Here is a 13,444-nt window from a genome sequence, read left to right as displayed (position 1 = left end):
TAGTCAGGAATAAGCCCTAAGCGACACCAGGTATTACCAACCCTCAACACCTCCAAGTCAGATCAAAACCATTCTACCTGCAAGATGAAATATATTAGAAATTTTACCTCTCTTGAAATCCTTAATATGATTTTGGGGGGAATGAGCAGGCTGAACTTTATAAAAAGAATGAAATGGTAAAATACTAACCATGTTAGTTTTATTTTGAAGTACTGTTACCTAAAGGCTGATGATAAGCACTAAGTTGGAAGGCAGTGAATTGTGAAACAGTTATAAATTCTATCTATATTTAAAGAATTCAAGATAATTTATTGGTAGCTTTTTCTTTAAACGGGTTTTAAAATTCACTACTTTTGAAGTGACATTAATGTGAGGCTGTTTATGTAATCAGCTTCTGTTATTTCATGAAACATCAGATAAAAATCTTTTTAGCTATCTTAATGCTGAAGTCTTTATAAAAGATGGCAGATGCTTTTTTTTTTTAAAGTGGTATGTATTAATGTAGTATGCTGTTGATGGTCTAATGGTTGTTTCATACGCTTTCTTTTTACCCAAATTCAGAAAAATATATCAGTCTCGGAATATGTCTTTAGTCAATGATTTTATCTATTTAAATACGTCTACAACCTGTTAAAACAAAAGGAATGTTTATGTGTCTTAGAGTAAAGCACTATAGCTTTGTTCATATTATCTGATACTTGCCAAAAAGAGAAATAATAAAAACGTATTACTAAAATCAGTTCTGGTTTGTTCAGATTGTTATTTTTAAAAATAACGTAGAATTGTTTATAAATAGAGAAAAAGCTATTTGATTTAAAATTGTTCTCCAACCCATATTTCCTCCTCCTATAATTGAGGATGATATACTAACAGATTTCCTACCTCTAAGCAATTTGAAATTAATAGATGCACATAGAGACTATGACGCTCCTGACTGATAGAATGGGGAATCAGACAATCACAGTTGGAACTCTGAGAAAGCAGGTTGAAACACATCTTTTAGAAGAATGAAGGCTGGCTTATTCAGAGAAATTAATGAGAAGTATATTTTAAGCCTTGTGAAAATAAAAAGAATATTTGTTTACATGATTATAAGGAAGATTATATTATAATCTTTCTTATAATATACATTATAGTATTTATGTATTGTATATAATTACCAGTATGTCATAAGATTGTAAGTCTGAACCAGCAGGAGGAGTAAGTTCTCTTTCTAGGTTTTTAATTGGCAGCACCATATAACTCAGTTTTATTCTTTGTTCTCAGGTTTTCATAGAAAAGGAACTCTCCTTTTTTAAATCTTTAAAGTGTTTTCTCCATCTTGGGGTGAAAACAATGTTTTTAAACCTTTTAAGTTATTATTTGGGTGTTTTTCTTTTCTTTTTTTTTCAGTGTCAGGAATTAAATTTATGGCTTCATACATGCAAGCAAATGCGGCACCACTAAGTTTAATGAATTGCTAATGCTTTTTGAAATTAAAATTTAAGGTACTGGAGAGAGAGTAGAGCGAGGTGTCTGCCTTTTGAAAGCAGACCTGGATTTGATTTCTGACATCCCATATAGTCCTCCCCATCCTCACCCCCCCACACCACCACCACCAATAATGCCTGAATGCAGAGTCTGGAGGCATCCCTGAGCATTACTGGATCTGGCTCAAAAACCCAACAAAACCCAAATTTCAAACATGAAAATACATTTTGGGAAGCATTTGTTCTCTCTCCTACTGCCTTAGTGCACTTTGTGATGTTCCTTTGGTGGTGCCTGGAAACTTGCTGGGAATCACACTTGAGTCTCCTGTATACAAAGTGTGTGCTCCAGCCTGTTCAACTTTCTCTCCAGTTATTATTTTCATTTTGTTTATTTATTTTAATAACTATTTTTGTTGTTTTGTTTGGGACCACACACAACTGTGCTCAGGATTTACTCCTTGCTCTGTGCACAGGGATCACTCCTGGCAGGCTTGCCGGACTATATAGGGTACCAGCAATGGAACTCAGGTCAGCTGTGTGTAAGGGAAGTACCCTCCATGTACTGTATCGCTCCTGTACCTAAGAAGAGAAGAAAAAGGAAGGAAAAGAAAGTTCAGTAGGAAGTATATTGGTGGAAATTTTTGTGTTGCCAATAAAGTCATTAATATAATAGCAGAAGGTTCAGTAAGTTCTCTATTTTAAAGATAAGAGATAAAATATACAATTAAAAAGGTGTGCGTGGGTGTGGGTGTGGGTGGGTGGGTGGCAGTTTGCATAGGCATAGCAAAATACGGGGAAAATAGAAAGAAAAAACAGAAAGGAAAAACCTTTGGCCTAAAGTCAGGAAGACCTTCCCCCATGAAGCATCCTGGCATAAGACCAGCTCCAGGCTTCAGGCATGCTAAGTTGTCCAACCCCAAAGTCTTTCTCTGTGGTAATGACCCTGTTTTAAAAAATGAATTTCTGTTGTTAATTCAGGCCCTAGAGTTTCTCAACGGTGACACTTTGGACATTTTGGTCTGGATGATTCTTTTTGTATTGTCACATGCATAATAAAATGTTTTGTAACATTCTTGGCCTCTCACCAACAAAGTGGTGGTCTTACCTCCTTTAGAGATGTGAGGGAAATAAGTGTATCCAGATACTGCTAAATATTCCCTGCCCCCCCCAAATTGAGAACCACTTATTAAATAATGGATTTTGTTGCTAATTTTGGTTGAAAAGCTCAATAAAATTCAGATAGAATTAGTTACATAATCTTTAATATTTTAACAACTGCTAAAGCCAAACTTCAGTATATTCTTTTGATACTATATTTTGTCTCCAATGAATAAGATTCTCTGTATGTCTCTGTATTCTGAGATTTAAGCTCTTTGGAGTTATTACCCCGTATTTTTCCAGGAGAGAGTTTTCTGAAAGTCCTGCTCAAGCAGATTCTGTGGCTCAAAAATAATTCTCATTTTCATTCTCTGGAATTAGTCCTATAACTTTACCCAAATGGGAAAGTACTCAATCCTAAATAAAGGTAGAAAGCTAAAATATTTGGGTAAACAGCATTAAGGATTTTTATTTGATCTGAAGTCTTTGAGCGGATCAGACCTGGATTTAAATTTTAACCTTAGCTCTTATTATTTTAAGCTTGTACTATACATTTAATCTTTGAGAACTTAAGCATGTTTGTTATAGGAAGGCTCAATCTTTGTTATAGAAAAAAATAAAATATTAAAGTTTATGCTGTATAATTTATGATAAATAAAAAATATTTTGGCTTTCGTGACCTCTGGTCATTGGGTAGTTATGATGGAAATAAGATTGTCAAGGTTATTCACAAAAGAGATTCTTGTGGTGGGAAATTTTGTTCTTATCTTTGGTATTTTTGACAACATGTAGGCCTGGTTTTTGAGATAAGAAACTAAAATTTTTCATAGTAGTTCTGTTCTACTTTCTTTGTGTTTTTGCTAAATTAGTTACAAATTTACATTTATTTTTGTTTTAGGGGCACACCTGGCTGCATCAGGGCTAATTCCTGACTGCACTCAGTGATCACTCCTGGCGGGGTTTAAGGGATTATATTTGGTGCCAGGGATCAAACCCAAGTTTGTCAAGTACAAGGCAAGTGTGACTAACCCACTCACTGAACTCTCTAGGCCATTTGATATAATAGTGACACATGTATTAAATTTGGAAATAAGCTGCCAAGGCTATCAATCAGTATAAAAGTCAGATTTGTTAATGATATTCTTAAGTCATTTTTAAAACATTTTTGATGTTATGCATAAATTACTGTGAACACTTACTAAGCTATATGGAATATTCTCTCTAGTATGAACATTTAGTAAACTCACTAAGTTTATTAAGTGTTATAGATCATATTATTTTGCCAAAATGTGTAAACTTTCTTTTCTAAAGTTTGGTAGTAATGGGTGAGTTATTTTAATGACTTGATAAAATTAAGAGCTGGTAATTATGGGGATCAGAGATACAGCTCTGTAAGTGGGGGAGGCTTCTTAAACATATTCCACATTTTACCCCTTTTGCCTGAGAAAATTTTATGTGACCCTGGGTATATAAAAACCAAGTATATACAAATCAAATATTTCTTGGTAATTAGTTATACATTTATTATTTATCTTTAGTTTAGTTTTGGAACCACACAGTGTGGTACTCAGAGCTTATGCCTAGTTCTGTTCTCAGGATTTACAGGATTCCTATAAATCTCAGGAATCTGAGGATTCCTGCTAGTAGTGCTCAGACGACTTCCAGAAGTGTATGTATAAGCAGTTCCAAGGACTGAATTGTGCATCCAAGCACCATATTTGCTGTTCCCTTTTGTTTTTGACCCCATACATTTATTTTAAAATGAATTTCTTAAAGCTTTCCACCTTCATATATGGGGTCTTGACCACAGTTTAAGAATCTAGGATGAGGGTCAGTGATAGTACTCTTAGGACGCTTACCTTGCATGTAGCCAATGCTGGTTTGATCCTTGGTACTCCATTGGTAGTGCGAATTGAGGCTTAGATATACAGTACATGCTTCACATATGGAAGACCCTGAGTATAGTCCCAAGTACATACACATCCTTTATCCCTACTCAGCAACAAAAAGAGAGTCGCTGACTGTATTTTTCACAAAAATTTTTTTTTCTGGTGGAACGTCTGAACCACTCATTTCTATCATAAGCACCTCATAATCAATCTAGTTCTCTGTAGAACATCATTAACAGATCCACTCATGGGCCCCCTCAGTCAGAGTGCTGTTTTGCTGTACCCTGCAGTGTTTAAGAGGGAATAAAGTGGTTTTGGGTATCGGGGTCCTCCACATGCAAAGTGTGTGCTTATTTCTGTACTATCTCTTTAGCCTAATATAATTGCTTTTATTAAGCAATTATATGCCAGTCAAAGTGTTAAATGCTTTAGTTCTGACCCCCACAGGAATATATGTTCTTGGTTATTTTTATCCCTATTTTTCAGATAATGGAAATGAGCACTTGAAGAGTTTGGAAATGAATAGTTTGCTACACCACATAAGTAGCGAGTAACTGGCACATATGCCTATGAGAACCTCAAGTTGCCAACCCATTCATTTTCATATTTAAAAAGAAAATAAATGAAGAAAAACCCATAGTCTTTTTCTCTTTTTAATTTTTATTGATTTTGAGTAATGTTCTAACTTATCCCTTCACCAGTGTACTCTTCCCACCACCCATGTTCCCTGTTCTCCCCAACCCCTTATCTGTCATTATGGCAGACTCTTCTCTCCCACCCCTTACCTTTTTACATTTTAGGTACTGTAGAAAGCAAATATTCTTATTCTTTATTATAGGCAAATTTCTAGCATAGATTTCTAAAGAAACCATCAGTTCATGTTGGAAAAGCTTTACCCTGGCCTACAAACATTTTTAATTGCATAATAAGCTTGCTTTACCAAATCAAATCAATGCTTTGGTTTCCCTCTCTGTCTGAGCCTCAGTTTTTTGTGAATGTTTGGTCATAGGATTCCTGGTGTAGCCTGCTTTTTTGTGTGTTTATATTTTAAATTGAATAAATGAAATAAGCCCCCTCAAAATGAATGATTGTTTTTGCTTTAAGATGCTTGAGATTCCAGCATGGTATATTTTAGCATTCTTGTTGCAATTTCTAATTCAAAAGTATTTTATAACCCTTAGCTAGCTATTTTCCCACACAATCTCAGTGGACGAGATTGGTATTCTCTCTTGTTATTTTACTGATGAAAAGAGATAGAACTGCTTAAACTTGCTTAAATTTTTGTAAGTCAATAGCTCTGGCTACATGAATAAATATCAACTTGAAGTTTCTGTCCTATGTTGAGGTCAGAGACTGATATTAAAAACAACAAAGCTGGTCATATTTAACTTGTTCTGCCATAAGGATGGATTTTTTTGGAGGTTTTGTTTGTCAGCTGCTGGGAAAGCTCAGGTCAACATGACTTGAGGTTGACACCCACAACCTACAGCAGAGAGATCAGTAGCTCCTTTGGTTGGACATTCATGGAGAATGCATGAAAAAAAAAAAAAAAAAAAGCAAAGATCCCAAAACAACAGAGGAAGAGGAGGGAGAGAGTAATGTGCTCAAAAAAGAATGCAGGCTTCTCCAAAGGTCACAAGTGCCTCTGTATATATGACCCAACATGAAAGTAGAGGGGTCCCTATCTCAAAAGGGGTGTTGTGGGCAATGTGATGATGCAAGCACCTTGTGCATGGGCCCAAGAAAAGCATGTACTTATTAAATAAGTATTATGGGCCAGAGTGGTAGTACAGTGGTAGGGTGTTTGCCTTGCATGTGGCTAACCCAGGAGGGACCACGTTTTGATCCCCTGGCATCCCATTTGGTCCCCTGAACCAGTGGTAATTTCTGAGTGCAGACTCAGGAGTAACCCCTGGGCACCACCAGGTATGGCCCAAAAAAAACAAAATAAATAAATAACTCTTACGTCCCCACACAACTGGGAACAATCAGCCTGTGAGGCCAAAGTATATTTATAATAAGCTGGTTAAACACATTTACCTAACATTTTTTTTAAATTTTTTAAATTTTAATTTGGTCATATTGGCTTACATATCTTTCACAGTAGTATTTTAGGTACATATTAACATTGAATCAGTGGAATACCCATCACCAAATTTGTCCTCCCCCATCCCTGATCCCTTCCTGCAACCATATCTCCTCCCCCATCACCCCCCCCCCGGATGCTAGAGTAGGTGGTCCCCTCTTTGTCTAGCTTACTATTAGTGATCATATACAGTATTTGTCAGCGTATAAGATGACCCTTCAACCCATGAAAAACTTCCTAAAAGTCGGGAGTCATATTATATGCTGGTATATGGCATGCTGAAACTTGTTCCAGCTTCAGGGACGAGTGATCTGCACCCCTCTTACTTTTAAGAAGTAACTTACTTTTAAGACTTTTAGGAAGTTTTTTATGGGTTGAAAGGTCATCTTATACGCCCGCAAATACGGTATCTGTTGGGTCCTGGTACCCTCCCTTGTTTCCCCCTCTATTAGAGGTGGAGTTCGATAATTCGAGTTATTTATTTTGTTTGAAGGAAAGAAAAGCAATAGAATGGCGTAAAAAATAAGAAAAAATAGAAAAATAAAACAAAAAAAATATAAATCAAATAAGCTGAAAATGGCAGAGTCCTCCTAGAGGCTTTCAACCTCAGTTTGAGTGAGGACATGAAATTGAAACACCACATCAATACAGAAATAAATATCAAATTAACTATCCAGTGAGCACTACAGCAATAAAGACAAGCACCACTCAATAGTCTCGGTTCTGAAATCAAACCATGCGGAGTGCCAAAAGAAAGAGAAAGATAAGATAAAATCAACTTCAATATTTACACCAAAATAAAGATGTCAAAAGTCGATCAATAAATTTATATGTGGAAAAATGATTATTTTGTGCTTTTTTTTCTCCCTGTATAGGCACAATAACTATTGGGGATATTATATAGGGAATGCCCTTGGCCTAGCAGATACAGGGTTTCTCCACCCCTGAACCTAACATTTTTTTACATCATAGAATAATAAAAACATTTTTTAAATGTTCAGGCTTCAGATCCAGGGGCCATTTGTTCTATAAGACGCACAGACTATTTCCCCCTCATCTTTTGGGGAGGAAAAGTGTGTCTTATGGTATGAAAAATATGGTATACACTAGAGTCTATATTCCTTAAAGGCACTGTTACTAGTGGGCATTCTCTAAAAGGTTCTTTCAGATAACCCCAATATTAAATACTCAGTTCATTTAATAGACAAAACTTAGACCTGTGCTCATGCCATGCAGGTTATTTCAACTGAAGTTCAGATATCTGGCCTAGAATAAAAGATGAAATGCTACAGTTTGCCATATGAATGAAACTGGAGGATAACATGTTGAGTGAAGTCAGAGGGAAAAGACAAATATTTGAATGATATCTCACAGATGTGGAAAAGAGAGCATAGTAAGAAAATAACAAAAGGCCAAAGGCAACAAAACCTGAGAGTCAGCAGAACTGAGTTTGCCCAAGTAAAGAGGGACTGATGGGAACCTTTAGATATTCATGGAAGGAAGCTAATAATTTTGTTTGTTTGTTTGTTTGGGGGTCACATCCGGCAGTGCTCAGGGGTTACTCCTGGCTCTATACTCAGAAATTGCCCCTGGCAGGCACAGGGGACCATATGGGATGCCGGGATTCAAACCACCGTCCTTCTGGAAGAAAGGCAAACGCCTTACTTCCGTGCTCTCTCTCCAGCCCGAAGGAAGCTGATATTGGTGGTGGATATGGTGCTAGGATGTGTTATGCCTGAAATGCTATGATTAACAGTATATTGTAAACCAGAGTGCCTAAATAAAAATGGAAATAAAACTTAATAAAGGCAATTAAAATATAATAAATATGAAAAACTATTCTATTGAAGAAATATGAAAAATAATAAAGGAGTATTAAGTGCAAAACTGGGCTTTCTTTGGAATTCTGAAATACATGCATTAGAAAGGACCACATTGATGCTGATGGAACTAGTTCAAGAACTGAAGTAGAGGGCTGGAAGGAATGGCCATGATATGAAGCCTACCACAAAGAGTGGTGAGTGCTGTTAGGGAAATAACTACACCAACAACTATTATGACAATGTTAATGAGTGAGAGAAGTAGAATGCCTATCTCGAAGACAGGCAGGGGTTGGGAGGAGGAAAATGATGGGCCATTGGTAGGGGGAATGTTACACTGGTGAAGGAGCATATTCTTTTTATGACTGAAAACCCAACTACAAACATGTTTGTAATCATGGTGCTTAAATAAAGATATCATTTAAAAAATACTTAAATGGGCCTGTTATACTTTATACTGGCAGGTCAAGCAATCTCCACTGAATACTACTCAGATTGTGGATGTGTAAATTAAAAAAATAAAGTTTCCTATTTAAAGCCTCTAGATTCTAGAGTCTAGAAGGACTCCTCCCAGTTTTTGCTTGTTTGATTTTTGCCCCATTTTATTTATTTTTCTTTCCTTCATATTACTTGAACCATCTTATTCAGCTTCACAAATTGAGGGGGAAATAATGGAGGGCACCAAGACCAATCCCTTGTATGAACATTAAGTAGGAATAAAAAATGATCAAACTTAAATCCAAAAGCAATGACAACATAATCGATACCCAATCTACAAACTAGACACAGAGGGGACCACTTATACTAACAGCCCAGGGAGCAAAGAAGGGGGGGAATATGAGATGCGTGCTGGGAACAGGGGTGGAGGGAGGACAACATTGGTGGTGGGAATGCCCCTGATTCAATGTTGCTATGTACCTAAAATATGACTGTGAAAGATTTGTAATCCACTTTGGTCAAAATAAAAATTATTATAAAAAAAAGTTTCTAAGCACCATTAAGTTTTACCCAACAATAAATAACAGGAACAGGTGACTGACTGGTGTTGTACGTTGGAAAGAAGAACAGAATGAAACAATCTATCATGTGTTCTAGTTTAAGCAAATTAATGAAGATCAGTATCACGTTGTGGCCTTTTTACCCATTTGAAGCAAACTACTGTTGTTTGGATATTGTCAGTTGGAATAGTAACCACACAAGATTACTGTAAAGATGAGTGTATATGAGATTACAAAAACAATGAAGACTGATGTTTTTAGATAATAACAGAATGATATTTCCTAGGAAATATTGTCAGTATAGAATGAAGAAAGATAGAGGGTAAGCATAAGTCCCTGAAGCCTCCTCCTGCGAAACAGAATCCTTAAAATCTATCTCTGGTCCTCTTATTTAAGATGACAAACTCCTCACTTCCCACACTCCCCGCCTTTTCTTCCTTAGCTCAAACACTATCTAGCGTATTTGCTTCACTTATCTGATTTCTACTTAATTTCCATTTGTTGGTTTTCCTATACTTCTAGAATTTAATTATATTTAGAGAGCTTTGTCTCCTTAATTTATTCTCCATCCCTAGGGTAAAGTACATAGTAGGAGTAGGTACTCCTCAGGTTTTGTAGAATAAATGAGTGGAATAATTTCTAAATTTAAAAGAAGGTATGGGGGGTCAGAGTGATAATACAGCAGGTATTTGTGTTTGTCTTGTGTATTGTTGACTGGGTTTGGCCATCAGAATCTCATCTGTGGACTCCAGTTCAATCCCTGACACCACAGATTGTCCACTGAACACTTCCAGCTGTCATATATAACAGAGAGACAGGAGTGGTCCCTGAAGACCAGAAGGTGTGCCCCCACACTCCAAAACAAAATGTTCTTGGTTTTTCATTTTGAAATGTTTAGTACATACTAAAAGTGAGAATAGTGTAATGAACCCATATATTCCCACAGTTTATTACTGAATAGCAATAATTTGTAAAACTTTGCCAGCACATACATTTATTCATTTAGATTTAGGGCAACATCTGGTGGTGCTTAGGGGCTACTTCTAATTCAGTGCCCAGAGGTGGCTCTGAGTGATATTTGGGGAGCCATATGGTGCAGAGACTGAACCCTTACTTCTGCATGCAAAGAATACACTCAGCTCATTGAGCATTTCTCTGCTTCTTGTCAATCTTTAATCTTTTCTTTTACTCATTTTTGAAATAAAAAAGTTAAGGCATTGTGTCATTTCACTTGAATGTTTCAGATGCATTTCTTTTTTTTTGTTGTTGTTGTTGTTATTGTTTTTTTTTTGGGGGGGGGCACACCTGGTGGTGCTCAGGGGTTACTCCTGGCTGTCTGCTCAGAAATAGCTCCTGGCAGGCACGGGGGACCATATGGGACACTGGGATTCGAACCAACCACCTTTGGTCCTGGATCGGCTGCTTGCAAGGCAAACACCGCTGTGCTATCTCTCTGGGCCCTCAGATGCATTTCTCTGTCTTTGTCTCCCAGTCTGTTTCTGTCTGCTTCCCCTGTCTATCTGTCTGTCTCTCTTTCTCTCTATCTTTGGGTCGCATCCAGCAATGCTCAGATGTAATTCCTGTTTCTGTACTCAGGAATTACTCCAGGCTTTGTACAGAGGGGACTATGTGAGATGCAGGAGATTGAACTCGACCCGGTTGATTGCAAGGCAGGAGCCCTACCTGCTGTACTGTCTCCACAGATGAATTTCGCAGTGTGATGCACATCTTTAAAAAACAATTCATAAAGCTTTTTCCTCTCTGGAGGAACCCATGCTCTGGTACAACACCCCTCCTTCCTTCCTGTTTCCCTCTCTCATTCCTCTCAATAAATCTTTCTAAATTAAATGATTTTATTTAGAAAAATAAACTATCACATACATAACAGATTCAGTCACATGCTATCATCTAATACCCTTTCTTTCCAAATTTTTCCTAAATGATTTCATGATCTACCTCTATTGAAATCAGGAACTAAACAAGCTTCATACAATGCATTTAGCTGCCCTTTCCCAAGCTTCATTTATTTCATCATGGTTTCTCATTTTGCTCAATATAATTGACTGTGGAACCCAGTGTCATTTGCCCTGTAGAAATCCTCATGTTCTAGATTCACCTGACTGCATCGGTAAACATTGAGCTTGTTCTCTAGACCTCATATTTTCTGTAAATGGCAGTTAATTCTAGTAGCATGATTAAGCTCAGATTACAATTTTTTTTAATAATCTTATTGTGAACATTGTGAATTACAAGTCTTTCACAATTCTATTTAAAGTACATAGGAACAGTGAAATAGTACCATTCCCACCACCAGCATTGTCCTTCCTCCACACCAGTTCCCAGCATGCCCTATCACTATGCTATCTCTCTGGTCCCTACCTTCAAAGCTCTTAATAACAATTTTTCAGTTATAAAACTGAAAGGGCTTGAGAAAAGGAAGAGAATAACTATTAGAAATTATCATTCAAGAAGCCTTTATCACAATAGATTTAGAATGCTTTGGTTTCCATGACACTAATGCCACAAACCGAAATCTCCAGGCCTCCTGAGTGGTAATTTCTAATAATTTTCTCTCCCTTTGCTCATGCCCTTTCAGCAATATGGCTGAAAAGTTGCTACTAAGAGCTTTGAAGGGTGGTGGAAATACTAAGATTGTCACCTTGAATGGAAAGAGGTTGACAAAGATGCCAGCAGGATTGGAATATTTGACTGGCCTGAGGAAGTTGGACCTTCAGAACAACCTCATCTCCCATATAAGTGAAGAGATAAAATACCTAACCCAGGTAAGGACTTAAATATCTCTAGGAATTGATGAGGAGATTAAGATGGCTCTGATCTCTGAGATCAGAGATTGGCTTCCCTCAAGAGCTTACTGGGATGAATTGGAAAGTGCCAGAAAGTTTCTCTGTGTGAAGTTAATGATAGTGAGATGGGGAAGGAGCTCTTTCATTCCTTTCACATGCTTTTATTCACATCACAAAAAAGTAAGAGACTCAGGTCTCTGCTCATCTTTCTGCAGACTGTCATCTAAGAAGCAGGTGGGAGGGCCCGGAGAGATAGCACAGCGGCGTTTGCCTTGCAAGCAGCCAATCCAGGACCAAAGGTGGTTGGTTTGAATCCTGGTGTCCCATATGGTCCCCCGTGCCTGCCAGGAGCTATTTCTGAGCAGACAGCCAGGAGTAACCCCTGAGCACCGCCGGGTGTGGCCCAAAAAACAAAAAACAAAAAACAAACAAAAAAAAGAAGCAGGTGGGAGCCTGGATCTTACCTACCTTGGTGACATAATCTGGAAGTGGGTTTGAGGATCTTGGAGACAATGTTGACCCTGGGGACACCCATGACTCTTTTGTATATGGAATGAGGAGCCCATTGGGATGTTGGAAGGGGGGGGCATTCCTTTTCAATTTCCTAGCATAGTCTCAACTTTGAAAATGACTATTGGCAGCAAATGGGAAGGAGGGAACATTCATTTCTTCTAAAATAGTCATTTTTAAAGAGGCCAGTCTTTTAAATAAAAGAGCAAGAGTTGACATGAATGCATCCCAGATGCTTGTGTCAAATATGTTCTCCTAACAATGTGAAACTCCAGCTGTAAAAAATCTTGGGGTTGGGAGAAAGGCAATAGCTATTCACTTGGAAGTTTTCTTTTTGTCCAAGTCTCAGCTGTCATCAGCAGTGAAAAGATCAACAGAACGAGCTAAGTCATTGCAGTTAGTTTTGCCTTCAGGATACAAAATTCAACAAAAGTACCATATAGTTTGAACCTTCACTCACCTCATTTCCTGTTAGGTTATGTAATTAATTTCGGTTTATTATCTGTGGCCAAATAGAGTATAACTAACTTCTCCCCACTCCATGCACACAACATTAGTAACTGCAAAAATTACAGCTACAGTTCTAGAAAAATAAAGATTGGGAATTTATAAGGAGGTTTTCTGAAAGAAGTATCCATGCAAAGAAATTTAGAATTTGACTGAGCTGGGAACAAGTTTCCTCTGGATGATTTAATCTAGTTGTTTATTTTTCTTATAGTCTCTTTTTAAAAATTAATATCTTTATTTAAGCACTTTGATTACAAACATGT

The 13,444-nt window shown here is 37.2% G+C and overlaps 2 protein-coding genes across 3 annotated transcripts in view; one reads left to right on the top strand and one right to left on the bottom strand.

Moving 5' to 3' along the window:
- Nucleotides 1–13,444, bottom strand: part of PIP4P2 (phosphatidylinositol-4,5-bisphosphate 4-phosphatase 2) — a 523,645-nt gene that overhangs the window by 93,778 nt on the left and 416,423 nt on the right. The gene's annotated exons all lie outside the window — the stretch shown is intronic.
- Nucleotides 11,961–13,444, top strand: part of LRRC69 (leucine rich repeat containing 69) — a 74,486-nt gene continuing 73,002 nt past the window's right edge. For both annotated transcript variants that reach the window (XM_049782127.1, XM_049782126.1), the window contains exon 1: nucleotides 11,961–12,143. In XM_049782127.1, coding sequence (XP_049638084.1) covers nucleotides 11,961–12,143 — 183 coding nt within the window. The remainder of the gene's footprint in view (nucleotides 12,144–13,444) is intronic.

This window comes from Suncus etruscus, chromosome 10, assembly GCF_024139225.1.
Source record: "Suncus etruscus isolate mSunEtr1 chromosome 10, mSunEtr1.pri.cur, whole genome shotgun sequence".
Taxonomy (NCBI): domain Eukaryota; kingdom Metazoa; phylum Chordata; class Mammalia; order Eulipotyphla; family Soricidae; genus Suncus; species Suncus etruscus.
This window is presented reverse-complemented; position numbering and strand designations above follow the sequence as displayed.